We start from the raw sequence: 19,997 nt of genomic DNA on the forward strand, positions 1-19,997 counted from the left end.
CCTTCAAGACCATCCAGTTCCACCCCCTGCCATGGGCAGGGACACCTCCCACTAGCCCAGGTTGCTCCAAGCCCCATCCAACCTGGCCTTGGACATTTCCAGGGATGGGACAGTCACAGCTTCTCTGGGCAACCTGTGCCAGCACCTCCCCACTCTCACAGGGAAGGATTTCTTCTCAATATCCCTTCTAACCTGCCCTCTGTTAGTTTGAAGCCATTCCCCCTTGTCCTGTCATTTCATGCCCTTGTCCCAAGTCCCTCTCCAGCTCTCCTGGAGCCCCTTTAGTCACTGGATGGGGCTCGAAGGTCTCCCGGAGCCTTCTCCTCCCCAGGCTGGACACCCCGGCTGGTCAGTGCGCTCAGATCGCTGCTCTGTGATGGATTTTTACAGCAATCCGTGTTTCCGACACGGCTGTGTCCGGGCACAGCCGCGCTGCCCCGGGTGTGCCCACGGCAGGGACGCGCTCCCGGCACAGCCGGGCCCATCCCCGGGGAACGTGCCCCTCCTGCCCGGCCATATAACCAGGGAGCGAACACACAGGTGTCACCGAACCCGGCCCGGAGCTCGCTGGAACCCTCCGGCTCTGCCTCTTCCGGGCGGCCCCGGCTCCGCCCCGGCAGCGCGGCCTTGCCCGGACCGGGCCCGCCACCACCGCTCGGCTCCTCCGCCCCGGGCAGGTGCGCGGGGCCGGGACATCCAGGGACACCTAGGGACACGCAGGGACATCCATGGGCCGGCTGGAGGGTGGGATGGGAGGGGTGAGCGCTCCCAGCTTCGCCCTGCGCTGAGGTTTCGGTTTGCACCGCAGCGAACGAGGGATGGGGACGGGGACGGGGATGGGGATGGGGATGCTCCGCCCCCTCGGGTACCGCCGTCCTGTGACCCTGCGAACGGGACCCCCCGAACCCCGGGTTCGCTTGGTCACAGCGCCGCACCCACCGCCGAGTTGGACTCGGTGATCCTCGTGGGTCCTTTCCAACTCGGAGTATTCCGGGGCTGGGTTTGGGGCTGCTGGGGGAGCCCGGGCACCTAAAAGTGCATTGGTTTCCACGTGGATGTAGACGGAGTGGTGCTAAGGTAGTTGGCTTGGATGGATGGATGGATGGCAGCAGCCTGTGGTCAGAGCAGATCAGCATGAAATTGCACCAAAATAATTCTCAAAAGATTGCCCAGATTCTCCCTGATTGGGGATATTCCAGAACTTTCTGGATGCAATCCTATGCCATGTATTTGCTGTGGGTTGAGTAGTCCTGGGGTGGATGGATGGCAGTGCTCTGCTTTCTGTAGTCAGAGCAGATTAGCATGGAACTGCACCAAAATAATTCCCAAATGGTTGCCCAGAGAGGTTGTGAAGTCTCCCTCACTGGAAATATTCAGAACCAGCTGGATGCAATCCTGTGCCATGTGCTTTGGAATGAGTCTGCTTGAGCAGGGAAGTTGGACCCCTTTCCAGCTTGACCTGACCTGTTACTCTGTCATACCTATCAAATTGATATTAATGTAAAAGTATCCTTTTGCCACTGGTGTAAAAGCCAAGCTCTGCAGCTTTTTAAAAATAATTACAATGTTGTAACTTAATGCAGTTTTTGAAGCGCAGTAAGTGTAAAGAATTATTTATTGTTTTGCCCTCCCAAATAAACCTGTTACTGAGTTTTGTCTTATTTTTGCAGATGGAGCTCTTGTTAAACAGTGAGATGCAGTCTCTCTGCAGTGTTTCACATTGAAATCTCCATTTTATGAACTGGGGCATAACATTTATACGGTGACAGTCATTTCTCGACTAACTCTTGTGTCCAGGCTTGTGCTCCCCCCTCACAGAAGACACAAAATACCTTGTTTTGAACCCAAGTTGTTTCTTCAGGTCTTAATTTTGCACTGGGGCTTTTGCCCTCTCCCCCCTTGTCTCTGGCTTCATTAATCTTTAAGTTCTTTGGTGTTGGACTACTGTGATGTTTGTAAAGCTTACTCCTTCTGGGGCAAAACCCGTCCCTGGAATGCAGGATACTTCTAAAAACCATCCAGTTATGTGAAATTTGTCAGGTTGTTTTCTTGTGGGTGTTGTCATTCTGTGACATAATTTTTTCTAGTAAAAGTTTTGTTTGCTTTGTTTTCAAACAGAAATGTTCCAGATGTGGACACTTCTACCAAAAGCTTCAAGTTTCAGAGGGAAAAAGATGTGGCTATGTGAGCTTGGAAGGTGGCTTTAGCAGTACCTATCTGCATTCTTATCCATGACAAGTTAATTGCACCAATTACACCAGCAACTGAGCAGAAGCTCTATAGGAAACTGTTGTAGTTATAGTGCAACTTGTGTTACCGTGACTACTTTATCTCTTGATAAGTCTGTAATTATCTTGTCACCACTGTTTAGTGCTTAACTTATGTAGAGAATCAGCTCATTGCATCACTGAAGGGATTGTAACCTGGAGGAGAAGCTCCTGCCCTCTGGAATATTGGGGTGGCCCTGAATGATTGATTTAAGGACTTGTGCAGGAAAAACAAAGTTTGTTATGGGAAGTGTGGGTAAGGTGGAAAGGCTGCACTTGAGAAATACTGGTTAAACTGACTTTGGTGACAGGGGAAACAGCTGGAAAGAGCAGTAATGCAAAAGAATTCAAAGGAGAACATGTCAAAGACATAGATGCTGTTTTTGTAGTGGTTTTTTCCTATACAACTAGGAGTTTGGAGGAATGAGAACACCTGATGCTTAGGAATTAAACCTCAATGAGCTGCCTGCTCTAGCAATGCATAATTTCCTTGTGAGCCTTGTCCTCCACTTCTGGTGATGTCCTCATTTGTGGTGGTTTCAGGAAGGGTGGTTTTTTAGGTGTTGGTACTGTAAGAGACTCTGGGAACAAACTGTAGATCCCAATGTGTTGGGATGTTTAACAGTGAGCTGTTCTGCCTGGGCTGCAGCTCCACTTAAATTACACTTATTTCCTGAGAGAAAAAGCCTTCCTGCTTGTGGTAGTTGTTAACATCTTCATTTTATATTTCACAGAGCAGTATCATGTAATCACAGAATTTTTTGGGCTGGAAGTAAACTTAAAGCTCATCTTGTTCCACCCCCTGCCATGGGCAGGGACACCTTCCACTAGACCGGGTTTCTCCAAGCCCCGTCCAACCTGGCCTTGGACACTTCCAGGGATGGGGCATCCTCTGGGAAATCCATACCAGTGCCTTACCACCCTCCCAGGGAACATTTTCTTCCTGATATCACGATGGGGCAGATGGTTCAGCCTTTAGAGCAGGGGGTCTGTTCCCATGTCAAATTCTGAATGTGTGAGACTTCCAAACCCATCCTGAAGGCACTAATATTTGGTTTAATGCTTTAAAGGCTTCCTGCATTAGAATGATCCCTGCTTGCAGAGCTGGTGCAGTCAGCAAGTGCCTAACACTGTAATGCTCATTCCCAGAAGTTGTTGAGGAAGCTGGATACACATCCCACCCGTGGCATAACTCGGGGAAGGCAGCACTTGTTAACTCTATTTGTTTTTATTATGGACATCGATCTGCCAGTCGCAATAATGCATTTATGGACATTTTTCTGCAAGCACAGCGCTGGTGGCAGTTTTTACTGACAACTTGAGTCATATGGACAGTAGTTGCAAACACGTTTATTTTATTGACGGATTGTGCAATTCTCTAGTTTACCCCATGTTCATATCTGGACTGGTGAGGAGAATGGAACTAATGGAAAAATGGAGAGTAAAGTTTTAATTTTGGGAGGCTTGAAATCTTTAGGTAGTGACAGGTTTTAGCATGTGTTTTGGGGGGGGTTGTGAGCTTGACTTCATTAATACTGTAATTAAAAAGCAAAAAGTTCGGGGTCCTTACAGCAGACACCCAGGCCTTGAATTTCTTACCTCTGTTGATGGCTGGGAATGTTGCTTCCTACAAAACTGTATTGGTTTTAGTTGTGCTAATTTACCCGAGGGTATAATGAGTAAAACTTTCCTGATGCAAGAAAAACTCCTCTGTTAAATTTTGTCACCTACGTTTCTGACGTTGTCACCCAGCACAGGTGTGTTTGGGCCAGCATGAAGTTAAAACATGCAGCTGGAGGTACAAGCAAACTGTAAACCCAAACCTCTGTGCAAGTATTTTTCATGAATACAAAATCCAGTTTTAAAACTGAGGATCTGCTTCTGTTGTCCAGGTAACTGTTTAAAAAAATATTCAAATGTCAATAAAGCTCATGCAACTTTGGAGTTTCATGGGAGTTGAGTTATTATGGAAGTTTTTATTTGGTGATATGTCACCATATTGATGCTTTTTACTGAGCCTTTTTCAAGTTGTTTCCTTATTTACTGTTTTATATCAGCAGAGCTAAAGCACCCTGTCCTGATGGTTGTCGGGACTATCTGGTGTCATTTTATATCGGGCCAAATTAAATGATAGAAATAATTTCAGAAGTATCTTTTCAACTCACATGTGAAACTTGGACCTGTAGGTTCTGAAGGTGATTAAAAATACTTACACCTGAACAAGTCACCTTTAATCTCAAGGAGGAAGAGGGGAGATCACTGATACAAAGGTTCTGATTTCTCTGGTTTTGGAGTGAAATAATAGTTATATGTCTCTACTGACAGAAGGCCTGCAGTCTTGAGCAGCTTGGCGAAGGGGAATAAAGAATAATTTTGGCTTTTGGTCTTACCTGATGGGTGCATCTTCAGCTTTTAATTTTTATTCAAATGCCATTTTTTAGTGCATTATGCACAGATTAATGAAATCAGTATTTTAATGTATATATGTTAACACAGCCCACAGAAGTCAGAGTTGCTTTGTTGTCTGAATCATGACATGCTCCACGAGGAGATTTAACTCCCTCCAGGTAACCCTGCATTAGCAGATAGCAAGTATTAGTGCTGTCTTGTAAATGTTGTTGCTGCATAATCATCATCAGTAATATTGAAATTATCTGAGTGCTTTAGATCAGTCAGCACAGTGCAAACAACAGCGTTATCTTGGCTTGTTTGTACACTCAAGTGTGCAGAAGGGCTGTTAATTAGTTAAACTTTTTAATAAACACCTAAAGTAGACTTAAGGCCCTGTTAAAAGATTAATTTTTCTGTTTCACGCAGAAAAACCAGCAGATGAATGTACAGTATCTGACAGTACATAGGGAGCACAAACCTGCTTTGGCACCAGTGGGCTGGTGATGGTGACAGGACACTTCAGTCTGTCACCGTTGTCCTGGAGAAAATTCACACAATATCATCTTCCCTGATTTCAGTATAATCAGATGGGATGTAGTAGGAAGGGTGGGGGGAAAAAGGGAAATCCTTTGCACAGTCTCCTATTGACACCAGAAATACTTTTGATTGTTTGCTGACTTCATGAAATACTAAGATTTTTGGTTGAGTGAGAAATGAGATTGACTTTATTCAAACTGTCTACAGTTGGTTTTTGGTTTTTTTTTGGTTTTTTTTTCTGGAATATAAAGGAATTAGTTTGTTTTGAATCCTGCTTAGTGGGCCTGAGTCAGTGTCTGCTTTTAGCTTTGAGGCTTAGGCAGTGGGATGGAGCTAAAATCTGGGTCTGTGGCCAGGGTTGTGCTTTAAGACAGTGAAATTAGGGCCAACAAGGCAAAGTGCTTCATCTGAAAAAAAACTTTTTAAGGAAATCATAGTATTCCAGGCTGGTTTGGGTGGGAAGGGACCTTAAAGCTCATAATCTCCTTCTGCCCCCTGCCATCAGCAGGGACACCTGCTATCCCAGGTCGTTCCAAGTCCTATCCAACCTGACCTGGAACACTTCCAGGGATGGGGCAGCCACAGCTTCTCTGGGCAACCTGTACCAGGGCCTCACCACCCTCACAGGGAAGTAAAAAATACTTGTATTGTTTTTTTCAAAGACAGCAATAGTAATACTTTCTTTTCACTGATTGCCTGAGTTGCATGTTGGTGACTGCACCTTTTTTTATACTATTGTTAATGCACCTGGCCTGGATTTAAATGCTTTTCAGCTGCCTTTTTGTGCTGCTATGTTTGATTCCATAGTGAGAGTTTCTAAGAATATGATTAACCCTGTGGGTCATCTTATAATGTAATTATTAATGATTGATTCTGTTTATCCTTGAGATCAATATGAGAAGCAAAAATGGTTTGGCATATATTTGAGGTTGATTTCTAACACTCAGTAAACATGATCTAGTGACAAGACTAGTATTGGTTTATTACTCGGAACATGTTTGATGAATCTGAAGTGTGTAATTAGTTTTATATAATGATGGTGATATGTGGGGTTTTTTACATGACTTATGTTAATATGGCCAATAGTGTTAACATCTCCTGCCACTAATAGTTAGGGTGGGGATGTATAGTAATTGATCTTCCTGGGAGTGCTGTAATGTAAAAACAATTCCGGCTGTTTGAAGTATATTTTACAAGTGTGCATTGGGCCTTTGGGATGTTACACTGAAAAACCCAATTGTACAGTTACCATGGGAACCCAATTAGAATAGATTGCTGGAGTTTCTTTCTTTTTTTTTCAGGCTTTCATCTTGACCAAAAATCTAATGTACTTTAAATGTTTTCATATGGAATTTTATTCATATAGTGACTTGTGTAATAGCTGAGTTTAAATTTTAGTGCTGAACCAGAGTGTTCTGTGCATCCCGAGGACTTGTCTTTCAAGGAGAATCTTCCTTTAGTGTTTAAAAGTTGATGAACTGAGAAAAATACTTCTTATTAATCTAAGTTCTTACTGCCATCACATATACTTCTCAGGCTGCAGTCCTGTGGGGGGAAAAACCCAGGGAAGTATCTCAAAACCTAAGGACTTCTGTTCTTGATCATCAACAAAACATAGCTGGAAAATTTTGTGGCCTTTATGGATCTGTTTTTGTTCTAACCCCTGACTTTTCTTTACATTTTGGTCTGTTGACATATCTAAAGGTTTGGAATGCTCCCAGGGTGGGGCTGTGATGTCTTTTCTTCTGCACCATTTTCAGCACCTGAAGGCATTTGTCTATCTTCCAGGTGTCTCAGGAGCATCCTCCTGCTGAGGGAGCCTGGGCTGCTCCTCAGCACAGCTCTTGGGTGGGAGCAGAAGTTGTGGGGAAATTGGGCACATCTTGATTAAAAGGCCAGGGGGAACTGAGGTGATCCCACCACTCAAGACTGAGGCAGGAGCTCCACAGCAGATGGACTTCACCAATCCCAGCTGGGCAGCTCTGAGCTAGTGAGGATGGGGACAAATTACTTCTGGGTTTTTTTCCTCACTTGTGATTGTTAATCTCTTCAGTTTATCCCACTCTCTGCAAATGCAGGAGGAAATTTTCCATTTTGGTGAAGGGATTTCTTTCATTAAGCTTTCCTTTTTTTAAGATGTGATCCTGGTGTCTCAGTTTCTAGAAGGTGATCTAGAATGAGGTATCATTGACTTTGATCAGTGCGTGCTGTCAAGAAGAGATTTCGGCTTCTTGCCTTCAAAATCAACCTTAGGAAGAAGCCTTCAGCTCAATGTGAAGTTACAGTTCATATACTGACCTCTTCCAACGAGATAGTCTGTGCAAGGTTGACATGCATTTTGGGGTGACGATTTGGACTTCCCAAGGGTCTTGTATGTTTTTCCCCTGTCTCGCTGCCAAAAGTCTTCTAACCACTGTGGTTTGGGCATCTCTGGCTTTGCCCAAGTTCTTGTCACCAGGGGAAAGCTGTGTTGGACTAGAGATGGTGGAGCTCAGTCTGGGGCAGAAACAGGTGATGAACACTAGTTGGTCTGGGAGTCTCCTCAGCCTTTACTCATGATTTTGGGACTGTGGCATTGAGGAAGCATCAAGGCTGTCCTTGTTTTGTTGGATGGGATGGAGGCCTGTTCTGGCTCACTGTCCCATCATGATGTGTCATCCCTGCCGTCCCACCAGCTTTCCTACTCCTTGGCCTCCTGGGGATGTGTGGAAAGGCAAAGAACAGATGCAAACTCCTGGGATTATCTATGTAACGTTGGCTTAACTCAGTGCACTTACACACTGCACTTCTCCTTAGTCTTTGGGCTTGGTTTGAAACAAACTTCTAAATAAATCTTCTTTCTGAGGCAAAATTGAGCTTTACCTTTCAGGAAAATCTGAAAAAAACTGAGCCTTCCTGTGTACTTTGAAAGTCAAAGCTCTGAGCTGGTAATAGAAATAAATTGCTGTTTTATTTTTAGCTCTATCACAGGTATTTTAAGTAATACTATTAGATTGTTCATCTGCCTGACTTACATTTAAAAATGCAGTGAGTGCTCTTTGCAATGCCTGCCTTGCAAGGCATGATTGCTAGTATAGCTAAAATACTAATTATCAGCCTTAATTTTAAACACTTATAATAAAAAAGATGTAATGTTAAATGTTACTCTTTGCTTGTAAGTAGTTGGGAAGTGTCTGTGTGTTCTGTCACTGCCTTGGACTTCAAGGCTTGATGTGTTGGAGAGTCTTGGAGAGTCTCAGATGTTCATATAATTTCTTTTCCAAGAGATTTATCATTCCTGAAGCGGATACACTTTTCCTCTCCTGTGGAGTAGAGAGTTCCCTGACTTAAGTGGAGCAGTTCCCATTGAGCCTGGCTGTGAGTCAGGATTCTGGAGTAGGGCTTTGGCACATAATCTCCCTGATTTTTAAAAATACAGTATTTATACCACATCCTTCAAAGATAAAGTGATCTTGGCTAAGTGTCATTGAGAAAAAAACTAGAGGGAGGGAGTTAAATGCCAAAGAAATAGTAATTATCCTGTATTTCAAAGGGGAGAGGAGAGAGGAACCTGGAACCAAAAATATAATTTTTAATAATATTATTGTATTTTTGATTTTTAAATTATAGTATATAAACAGTGATACTGTGGATGACTAGAATTATAATCATTGGAGTTAACATTTCTTGGGTACGTAGCGGTTCGCAATCTGTACTTTTAAACCCACAATATAATGAAATCACTTGCTTTCATGCCTTAAAATGTGATATTTCCTAAATTACAAAAGGCTGTTTACTTTACTAAGTCACTCAGAAGTGCAGGACTGCCTGTAAGAAATTATTAAATTAATATTTTTATTTTTAAGGCATTCTTATTCCAAATATCAGTTGTGCAGTGCTTGTTATGGAAGCACTGTGCCATCTGTTGATTTTTCTTTTTTTTTTGTTTAGTGACCTCATCAACATTAAAATTCCTTACTGTTTGTAAAAAATCAAACTCCCTTTGGAAATTACACATATATATTGAAACTTAGAGCTCATTTAAAAAATTGAGGTGGTTATAAGAGACATGACAATATGGGTGTCGAATTCAAATGTGGAATTCAAATTAAATAATCTGAGAATTATTTTTTTCCTTGCAGGTGGAGACTTTTTTTTTTCTGCGATGGCGCCAAGGCTCGTTCCAAGAGTAAGTTTCCAGTGAAATCCCTTTGCATTTGGGTGTCCACTGGAAGAGCAGCATTACAAAAGAGTTCACGTAACATAGTTTGTTTTGTCCCCAGTGCCCAGCAGTCAGGATTAAGAACCCAGCTGACAAGATTGATGCTGCATTGTAAATCTCTGTAGCTCTGTCATGGTTGGGAACAGGCATCAGTGGACCTTTCCCCATCACGTATCCATCTGCCACAGAGCATAAATAACAGGACAAAGCTACTTTTTCCATTTCCTAATAAACACCTCCCTGGAAAAAAGGCTTAATTTTGAGGCTTGATGCTTCAATGAGGTGGGTGTAGGGCAGTAACTTCATAGCAAAATGAGAAAACATGGCTGTTTACCCAGATATTCGGGTCATTTACTTTACTGAAAGAAAGGCATCAACACATTTTTAGTCGATAACCCTCTCCCTGAAATGATTGAAATGAACTTTGAAGACATGAATGCATTTTTTTTCTGTGAATTATCTATTTTTATAACATTAGTAGTGCTCCTTTAGGAAAACATTTCTTCTACAATCACACCTGCATTTCTAACCATTCCTGTTGGCAACTTCCAACTCTGTTAGAATGTCTTAATAGAGGCATCTCAGGTCATTTTCATCTGCCTTACATAATGTCATGTGGCTTATAAAAGGCATATTTTGGTGGATTCTGTGTTGTCTACCTCCTTTCCACAAAAGAAAATAGTTTTTATTTTTTAAAATGGAATGATTGAGGAAGAAATCTAGAAAAATAAAGTCTTGATTCTTTTTTTTTCTCTTGAACAATCATCTGTTCAGTTGTGTTTATATATCTTCCAGTTGCAAACACCTTTTAGCAGGTACCTGGAATAATAGAGAAATATTTGGGAGGAAGAATCCCTAGTTCCCTGTCATTCCAAGCAAGGTGTGATATAACTGGCAAGTAACATGAAACTAATAATTTATCTACCTTTTCCTTTCTCCCACCCTCACGTGGAGTTGAAAGGTGCAGCTTTAGCTGTTGGGGGAGTTTTCCCCTTTCGATATGCGAGGAGACAGAAGGTTTAAGGTAAAACATACAAACTCTGCCAGGACTCTGCAGACACTTCCCCCACTCTGGTTGCATATTAATATATATGTATTGATGATTTTGGTGATATTTTTACTGTGTGATTACAGTGTGACTTTGAGCCCAGCCCCACGCTGGTGAAGGACAGTGTGTGCCTGCCACACGGGTTTTACAGAAATCAGTTATCACCCATGGAATGTGCTGAGCAGTTTTTCAGCAGGTTGCTGAACAGTGGTTTGGGAAAACGGGCAGAATTCCCAGCAGATGTGGGCATTTTCCATAATCACTGTATCTGTCTCCCACTCCATCCCTGGTTCTGTTGCAGTGACCAAAGATGTCTGTTGGGTTTGGGTGGAAGAGGCTGGAAGGCCGTCGGGCTCTGTGTGACCATACATAGGGATGTTTGCATATTTAGGAGTTTTGGAGGGTTTTGGTGTTCTTATGACAATGTGGCAATTTTTCTAGTACATTAGAAGATTCTAAGTGTCATCTGTTCCTCTTGTATGTATTAAATTTAATCTTAGTGGGTAGATTTTTGTACTAACAGTGATTCTTTGCTCTCTGTTAATACTGAAACACTTGTCCTGAATGAATAGATAACTATAGGAAAATTCAGATGTGTGTGTGGCAAGACTACAGTCTGATATTTTTATACAAGTCTTTTTGACACCTCTTGTGTGTATTTATTTTTGTATTTTTAGTGAATTCTTAATACACATTTTGCTGCTTCATTTGTTTAAATCTGCTCTACTCATTTCAAAAAATTCAGTGAAATTCTTACCTGGAACACAACTCAGATTCCTGACTCCCCTTCAGCTTAAGGAGCACTATTAATGGTTTTGTTCATATTGCTTAGATTTATTTTGTTATTATTCTCCAGCTCCTACTCTTCAGGTAGAGCTATTTTGGTATTATAAAGGATGATGGATTATATAGGAAAGTTTCTTTTGAAGCACTCCTGATATTGTGCAATGCACTTGGGGGTCAGCTACACTTGACTGATGCATGATTTATCCCATGTCCCTGCCACTTCCTGAGATAAAGCTGCTATTTTATCAAAAATGCCAGCAACTGTGATCTAGAATTTACACCCCTCCTTTTTCAAATAATTGTTCTGATTACTTTCTGGCATGGCAATAAAATGATAAAGGTAATTGCACACAAATGTGAGATAGCACCAAAATACAATAAAATTAACCTGAATTAGCTTGACTTGTCGATGAGAAGTATTTATGAAATGTATTTTTGCAATAAGGGAGACTGATATTATAGCTGGAAGGTGAGTTATTGCCTTAATGTAATACTGTTTGAAATTTAAAAAAGAGACTGTTACAGTTGAGGGTGATTGTGCCTTTGAAATTAAGTTGAAGTGATTCTTATAATTGGCAGCAATAATGCATTGGGAAGGTAATATCTTTTATTGTGTTATGCCTAGTTGCATTATCTTTTATTTAGCTGGTCCTGACTCCAGCTCTGAAGAGAAGATAAGCAGGAGCAGATCAGGAATTTTGTGGATTTAGGTGATAAAAACTTGAAATGTTACCCAATATTAAAGTCATTCTTCTGCTAGGTTTTTTTTCATTTTAGCCCATTTTCAGTTCCCTTGAACCTGATAGGAGGCTCATTTGATTAAAATTTCATCTGTTTTTGTTGTATTAGAGTAGTTGCCACGTATTTACATCCACAGCTGATCCCTGTAAAGAGTCCTGTGCTCCACGACAAGCTGTGCATGTGCTTTACATCAGGCACTGATTTTGGCAGTTAGTTTTGTATTTCTCAGTGCCTCAAAGTGTTACCTCTTAGTAAAAAGTGCAGACGTGCTTTTACAGGAAGCACCTCAATGGTTTTTAAGGAGTAAATCTTTAAATCCCAGAATCAATGGGGTTGGAAAAGCCCTCCCAGCCCACGGAGTCCACCCTGTGCCCGATCCCCACCTTGTCACCCAGCCCAGAGCACTGAGTGCCACATCCAGTCCTTCCTGGGACACCTCCAGGGATGGAGACTCCCCCACCTCCCTGGGCAGCCCCTTCCAATGCCTGTACACCCTTTCCATGGAGAAGTTCCTCCTGATGTCCAACCTGAACCTCCCCTGGCACAGCTTGAGGCCATTTCCTCTCATCTTGTCCCTTGTTCCCTGGGGGCAAAGCCCGACCCCCATCTGGCTCCCCCCTCCTGTCAGGGAGTTGCAGAGAGTGAGGAGGTCCCCCCTGAGCCTCCTTTTCTCCAGGCTGAGCCCTCCCAACTCCCTCAGCTGCTCCTGGTGCTCCAGACCCTTCCCCAGCTCTCTTCCCTTCCCTGGGCAACCTTTCCTTTCCCCACTCCTACTCTACACCTAGACCATTGAGGTGCTTCCTGTAAAAGCACATATGCACGTTTTACGAAGAGGTAACACTTTCAGGCACTGGAAAATCCAGATGGCTGCTCCTGGACTTTTCCTTTGCGTGAGACTTCATAAAATCATAGATACCCCGAATAACTTGGTGTCCCCACCACAATCACTAGTTTTTACAACTAATTAACACACTTTCTAATAGCATTTTGCTTCTGTGCTGTGTGTAAATAGAATCAGAGAATTGTTTGGGTTGGAAAGCACCTCGAAGATCATAAAATGTTAATTTTTGCTTCATGCTATTGATATAAAATGATAAAAATGTTCCACTGTATACGTGGTTTAGCTGCCACGTGCCTGTTGTGCTTGCATCACATTTAAACTTCCTGTGTAAGTAATAGCTGGGGAATGATGCAGGATGTGTTTACTTGTTTTCGGAGAAGTATTGGAGGAAATAATACATCAGAATTCCTGTTTAAACAGTCCACTGGGGTCTTGTGTTTGAGTGTCTGCTGACACCATCTCAAATCAAAGCTTGGCATGAGCAGTAGATGGAGTCAAAAAATGCTCTTGTTGAATGCAGTCTGGAATGCAGACTGTAACCTACCTGCCTCTTCCAAAGGAGGAAAAGTGGGTGTATTACAATTAAAATGCCCTTTAAGCGAAATAAAGCAGTCTGAGATAGCCCTGTAAGTACCCTGGGAATTTATCATTGCTCTTTTCTGCCAATGCAACCGACTGAAGGCGCAGCCAAAGAGCCAGAGGCGACCACTGCTTGGAAAGACACTTCCCTGGCTTGGCATTTCGGGGGCTTTTGATTGCCATCCAAAGAGGATTAGTAGGATAATACGATGGGACAACAGAAACTTGCTTTTGTTGTCTTTGATTGTTTAATAAAGAATTATGTGTTTGCTCTCGTCGAATACTTTTTAAATGCCGTAGAAAGCAAATGTTGTTCCATGTGAACACATATCCCTCTGGTTTTTCGGGAGCTTTTGTGAAGTGGGCCTTTGGATAAGGGAAGAGGGGGACTGATTTTGAGCATATATGCCAGTGTATATTTGTATATGTTCAAAATATGCAGCTTAATTCTGTACCCTCACATTTTTTATGGGATTAGTTCCTTAGAAGGTAAAGAAATTGTACCACCCCAAAGTAACCCTGGATTTGCTTCCAGTCTGTCTGACATTTCCTTTCCAAACCTCTCTGAGCAAGGAAATAAGGAGGTTTTGTTTTCATACCCTCTGAAGTTACAGGTTTGGCTTAAACCAGGGTTAGATTTACTTAGAGAAGCAGTGAGATATCAGTCGAGTGTGGCAGGATTTCAGAGCAGCTTTTCTTTAAACACTTCACCTGGATTTCTATCCTGCTCTTCAGCTGGGGAGGTGTTTATTGCTCTTGTGGCAAGAACAGAAATACATGGACCTGTATCTCCAGCACTTTGTTCTGGAAAGCTGAAAGTTGGCTTTGGATACTGTAGGAAGAAGAAATAGTCAGGGTGGGAACAGTTTTGGGGGAATCTGGACTGGGAAGAGGTGGCTCGTGGCCAGGTGAGTGGTTCTCTAGTTCACAAGAACCTGCTGCAGTATGTAAAGGACTTGTATTTTAGAACATCAAAGGTAATTTTAAAGGCTGTTTTACTTGTTAGCAGGTTATATTGACAGAATTAAGTCTGATTAGCTCCCACAATGGTGATTTTGTTTCAAGACTTTCTTGTTGAATTTAAGCAATGAATGCAACACCTTATCTTCCTCAGTAACTATTACCTTAGGTGAAAAACTGTGGGGCACTCAGCTTTCCTTGGACTAACAGTTTACCATATGCTTGAAGGGTGCTGTGAGTGTAATGGTACTGGAATTGTTATTTTTCCATTAAGTAATGAGTGATGTTGGTTGGGTTGCCCTGTGAGTGTGGGTTGCACAGGGCAGCAGCATTCCCTTGGTTTTTTGGACAAGGAGAAGCCCTGCCCTGACACCAGGACAACTTTCTGACAGCTTCATCTGTCCAGATTAAGATGTTGAATCTTCAGGGACTTTTGTGGATCATGGAATTCCAGAATGGTTTGGGTTAAAGCCCATCCAGTTCCACCCCCTGCCATGGGCAGGGACATCTTCCACTATCCCAGGTTGCTCCAAGCCCCGTCCAACCCGGCCTTGGACACTTCCAGGGATGGGGCAGCCACAATCATGTACAACTTTAGAGTTCACACCAAATCTTTGGACTCTTTTTTCTAGAGGAGGAAGCAGCTTTTAGAAAAGTTTTTATTTTAACTTGGAAAGAAATCAAGCAATAATAAGCAAAAAGACTGAGATTTAAATCTTTCTCATTCTCTGTAGCTTTTATTCCAAAATAGCAAAGTGTAACTGAAATTCTAGTATATTAAAGTATTTTTGGGTATGAAACATCCATATAACTCTTCCCTTCTTTCCTCCCTGCAGTGAAGTTATTTGTAGTACATAAATTCTTTGTTCTCTTGAAGCAGTAGTTTTTGGAAGGTGAAAATATAGATCAGTGAGTAATCAAGATACTAACAGGAGTGGGTTGTTAGATTGTTCTGATTGCATGGATCCTGTGTTTCATTCTCAGTCCTTAAATCTTTCTTTGCCTTAAAACACTAAGAAATAGCTTTTTCCTCCAAGACTGGCTGCCTGAGGTTGGAATATTACCCTCCACCCTCCTGTATATGTTCACAAATACATTACCTTCACTATTAATGTCTTTCCTATATTCTTAACATACAATGGATTGTTTCCTTTTAAATAAACAGGCAGAAACCAGTAAAACAAATACAGGAAGGTTTAAGCTATTAAGGAGATGGAGAAAGAACTATAACTCCATGAAAATCTTGGATGGGTGGCCGACTGATGTGTGCCAGCCCAGGGACCATGGGCAGCCTCACTGGTCACCTCTGCAGCCCTGGGTGGGGTGGGAGAAGCTTTTTGCAACTCAAACATATTTTAAACAGTGTTTTTATGATGGTCCCTGGTTGATTTGTGCCTTGACAGCTACCAGTGATGTTATTTGATAAGGATTTTGTTATGAGAAGGTTGTAGAACTTAGTGCATCAGGAAGGATGACTGAAATGAAGTAGGAAATTGCCCAAACCTGAGAAGATTTTCTCTTAAATTTAAATCTGATACTTCAGGCTTTCATTGAATCTTAATTCCAAACTTGAATCAATAACAAGCAGATTTGAGACACATGGTGATACTCAAAAGAAGGACATTTAAGAGAGTTCAGGAGTAGTATTTCTTTCCTGTAACTAAGATGAAGCAGCAGCTTCCCTGGCATTTATTGATCATCCTTTCAAACTCCACAAATTCCTGGTATAGCTTTTTGGCAAGTCACTGATATGATATGGCATCATCAAAGCAGGGGCTTGAGAATCATAGCTGATGTGCCACTTTGCCAATGCAAATGTCAGGACACTGAAGTGATGAGTTTTTAGATGAATTTATGCAGAATGGGAAGGAAATGAAGAAGTTAGCCCTTGGTCACACCTCTGGTGGGGTGGGTGTCAACACCTCTAAGGGAACTACCTGCAGGCAGTGATATTTTTGGATAAACATATCCAGAATGCCAGCTTTAAGGACTAAGAATCCCTGTGATTGGTGCTGTTTGGGGTCCTCTAACAATTAATTTTTTGAAGCCAGTATGTGGTTATATCCTGGCCTGGCATTGAAGCAAGGTTGCATGAGAAACCTGCTAAAGCATCTGGGTGGGTTCTTAATTTTTAGATAACAGTGATATGGTGTGGTAGGTTTATATTGTTAAAGCAGAGTAAAGGAAATGGAAAAGCCTATAGAGGGGAGATCCATCAGAAATATGGTTCTGGCTCCTCCCTGATGGGAAGGACTCAGTGTTCCATAATACTGAAGGGAAAAATGTGTGAAAAAGTGACATGTGTGGTCTCTCTGAACAGCCTTCGGACAAACCTGGTTTTAAGACAAATTTTGATATCCTGAGGGCTGAATGCTTGTGGGTGCCAACACATCCATGGGCATGTACATTTTCCGAGTGGAAACCTGTCTGTGGGATTTTAACACTGTACACCTTGAGGGGGGACACAGAAGTTGGAAAGATATTTTGCCTTCTTTCACCCCTTCATTTCAGTAGAATCAGAATCGATATGGTTGGAAAAGTCCTCTGAGGTCACCAAGTCCAACCATCAGTCAGCACCACCAAGCATGGCCCCAAGTACCACATGCACACGTCTTCTGAACACTGCCAGGGATGGGGACTCCACCACTTCCCTGGGCAGCCTGTTCCAATGCTTTACAACCCTTTCTGTGAAGCAGTTTTTCCTAATATCCAATTAAAGTAGTGAAATGAGTATCTAGACAGAGGAGTTTGCGTTGTACGTCCATACAGTGACCTTCATCCTGGAGGCTCCCAACCCAGTTGTATATGGATGTGCATATATGTCATGCAGCTTCATTCCTATATAAAAATAAACATTTAAATATTGCTGTCCAATGGATATGATAAACAAGACTGAAAATATGAGTTGTGGTCACTCAAGGGTTCATCTATAAAACTTAGTTCAACTTGGTGAGAAGGCATAGGATTATTTATGATTTTCTGTTGCTTGCTGCATGCTGCGTTTTTGTGTGATGGAAAAGCTTTCCTCTGATCCTAAAATTGTTATACTCATGGAGCACGTGGTATGAGGTTCAGTGCATCTAGTTCAGGGCTGTCACACCAATAAACATGAAGAATGTATGCTGGTTTTCCACATATGTTAACTTTTACTGCTTGTTTACTGACTTCTACAAGGAGGTGCTGCTCCAAAAAGTTCACCCACATCCTCAAGGAGGAACAAGGAAGAAGTTGGTTGAAAATGAGAGTTACTTTGCAACACCACCAAACATTTGATTATTTAGCAAAAAGCTGATTTGGATCACAGTCACAGTAAAGAAACCACAGGGAACCTGCAGTTCGTAAAGCAGGACTTCTTCAAACTGAGTAAATTTGTACTGGTTGCTGCATGTCTGTAACTGAGGAATTGCATAAGAGCTTCCCCAAAATCAGAGGTTTAAGTTTACTCTCGCCCTAGTAGACAAAGCTGTCTACTTGATGTTTTTTCTGCTCTCCCCACACTGATTATATTGCTCACAGATGTGACTTCATTCCACAGAACTTAATAATGAGATTTTAAATTATTCTCTTGTTTTGAAAACAACTAATTATTGTCCAGCTGTGAGCAGTGGGCAGCTGTAAGTCATCATGCATAGACTTTCCTGCCTCCTGGTGCACCCCAAGTATGTCATTCCTAGAATCGCAGAATGGTTTGAGTTGGAAGGGACCTTAAAGCTCATCTGATTCCACCCCTTGCCATGTGCAGGGACACCTTCCACTAGATCAGGTTGCTCCAAGTGCTCTCCAGCCTGGCCTTGGACACTTCCAGGGATCTGTGGGCAGCCACAGCTTCTCTAGGAACTTCATGCAGTTCAGCAGGCCAAGCACAAGGTCCTGCACCTGGGCCTGGAGTGATAGGACAAGAGGGAATGCCTTCCCACTGCCAGAGCGCGGGGATACATGGGATATTGGGAAGGAATTCTTGACTGTGAGGGTGGGGAGGCCCCAGCAGAAGTTGCCTAGAAAAGCTGTGACTGTCCCATCCCTGGAAGTGTCCAAGGCCAGGTTGGACATGGTTTGGAGCAACGTGGGGTAGTGGAAGGTGTGGCAATAGATGGTCTTTAAGGTGCCTTCCAACCCAAACTGTTCTTTGAGTCTGTTATTCTGTGTTTGTTAATCAAGCTGCCCTACGGTTGTTCACTTTTTGTCCAGTTTCACGTGGATTCAGCTCTTTGGAGCAAAGGGAGTTTTCCCTGGCTGCCCAGCACCGATGGCGATGGGTCTGGCCCGCCAGTTCAGTGTCTGGGTGACTGCACTGGACATACTTGTGGTGTCCTCTCCTGTCCTCCTGCAATGGTTGTACAAACCAAACTGTAAATACAACTCAAACATTTACTGACTCAGACTGGGGTGGGTTTTTTTTAGGCAAGATGAATTTGACAAGTATGTTATTGTTGGTCTTGTCCAATTTGAGAAATACTTGGCAGCTGTTTCCAACTACATCCTATCAGTAATCGTAAAACCAGACTGGTAACAATGGGAATAAAAAAATGTTTCTTCTGTTAAGGAATGATTGATTTTTTTCATATATTTTTCCAGCAGACATATTCTATTTGTGTTCCAGCTGTTATTTGCATAACACTGCTGCTCTAAACCACCGAATATACTTTGTTGTCACAATAATCCTGTTTTAAATAAGTGTCAGAACACATCAGATTTCAGCCCTGATAAACCAGCCATGAAACTGCTGCTGTTTCAGATTTTTGTGAAGATCACTGTTCTGCTAGTTAACATGTTTTTTGAGACTTTGATTTAGATTGTGACTTCTTAGGATGGAAGAGTTTAAGTTGGAGTTTTGAAAGCAAAGCCGTATTTGAGAAAACTTGAAATTCGCTGTTTTCTTGCTTTTTTAAAATTACTTTTGAAAACTACTCAGTACCTTGAGATATCTGTTCCTTGGTGAACATACATGCAATTAAAGAGGATTTTGTCTTCTTGAACAGGTGAATTCCAAAGCTGGAGATTCTCTGTGCAAGGAGAAACACGCGGTTCTGCTCAGCCCCGTGGGAAAGATCGAGATCTCTGGGTGTGAAACGGGTTTACATGAAATAAAACTTCCCAAAACGAGCGTGCTGCCAAGTGGGTGAGTTCATGTCCTATTGATCCTGTGTTTATGTATTTGTAGAGGAATGAGATTGCCCAGAGAATCTAAGACACAACTCTGCACACTTGTTTTTACCACTCGTTCTAGGAGCTCCGTACTGGCTCCTGTGAGAGGCAGAAGGAACTTCCAGTGCCTTTAAGGAATTGTGGCTCCAAAATACATTCATTTCTCTGCTACATCAAAAATATTATTAAGGAAACATTCTAAATTTTAAGTATTTTTAATGTAGGTTTTGAGAGAACATCCTGCCCCCCTAATTTTTGACACACGTGTAGATCTGTCACTGGGGAGTAAAACCTCCTTGCAGACTTCACAAATTTTGCAGATAAAATGTATCTTTTTTTATAAATATTATATATATATGTTCCAGCATGTAGAACCAGGGGGGAATGATTGTTTTAATTACTGTGTAGTTCTTGTGAGAGCTTTAGTTGGCTTTTCAGAACTGTTATGCCTTTTGAGTTCCAAACAGATGCTACATGGCAGTGGAGGTGATGTCTCAAATC

General features: G+C 42.2%; 1 protein-coding gene across 1 annotated transcript in view; it reads left to right on the forward strand.

Moving 5' to 3' along the window:
* Positions 1–292: 292 nt before the first annotated feature.
* The window catches only part of MGMT (O-6-methylguanine-DNA methyltransferase), a 140,302-nt gene continuing 120,597 nt past the window's right edge, over positions 293–19,997 (forward strand). The window contains exons 1-4 of the mRNA XM_017809131.1: positions 293–677; positions 2,119–2,184; positions 9,317–9,363; positions 19,331–19,470. Coding sequence (XP_017664620.1) covers positions 293–677; positions 2,119–2,184; positions 9,317–9,363; positions 19,331–19,470 — 638 coding nt within the window. The remainder of the gene's footprint in view (positions 678–2,118; positions 2,185–9,316; positions 9,364–19,330; positions 19,471–19,997) is intronic.

This window comes from Lepidothrix coronata, unplaced genomic scaffold (assembly GCF_001604755.1).
Source record: "Lepidothrix coronata isolate B3197 unplaced genomic scaffold, Lepidothrix_coronata-1.0 Scaffold25, whole genome shotgun sequence".
Lineage (NCBI taxonomy): Eukaryota > Metazoa > Chordata > Aves > Passeriformes > Pipridae > Lepidothrix > Lepidothrix coronata.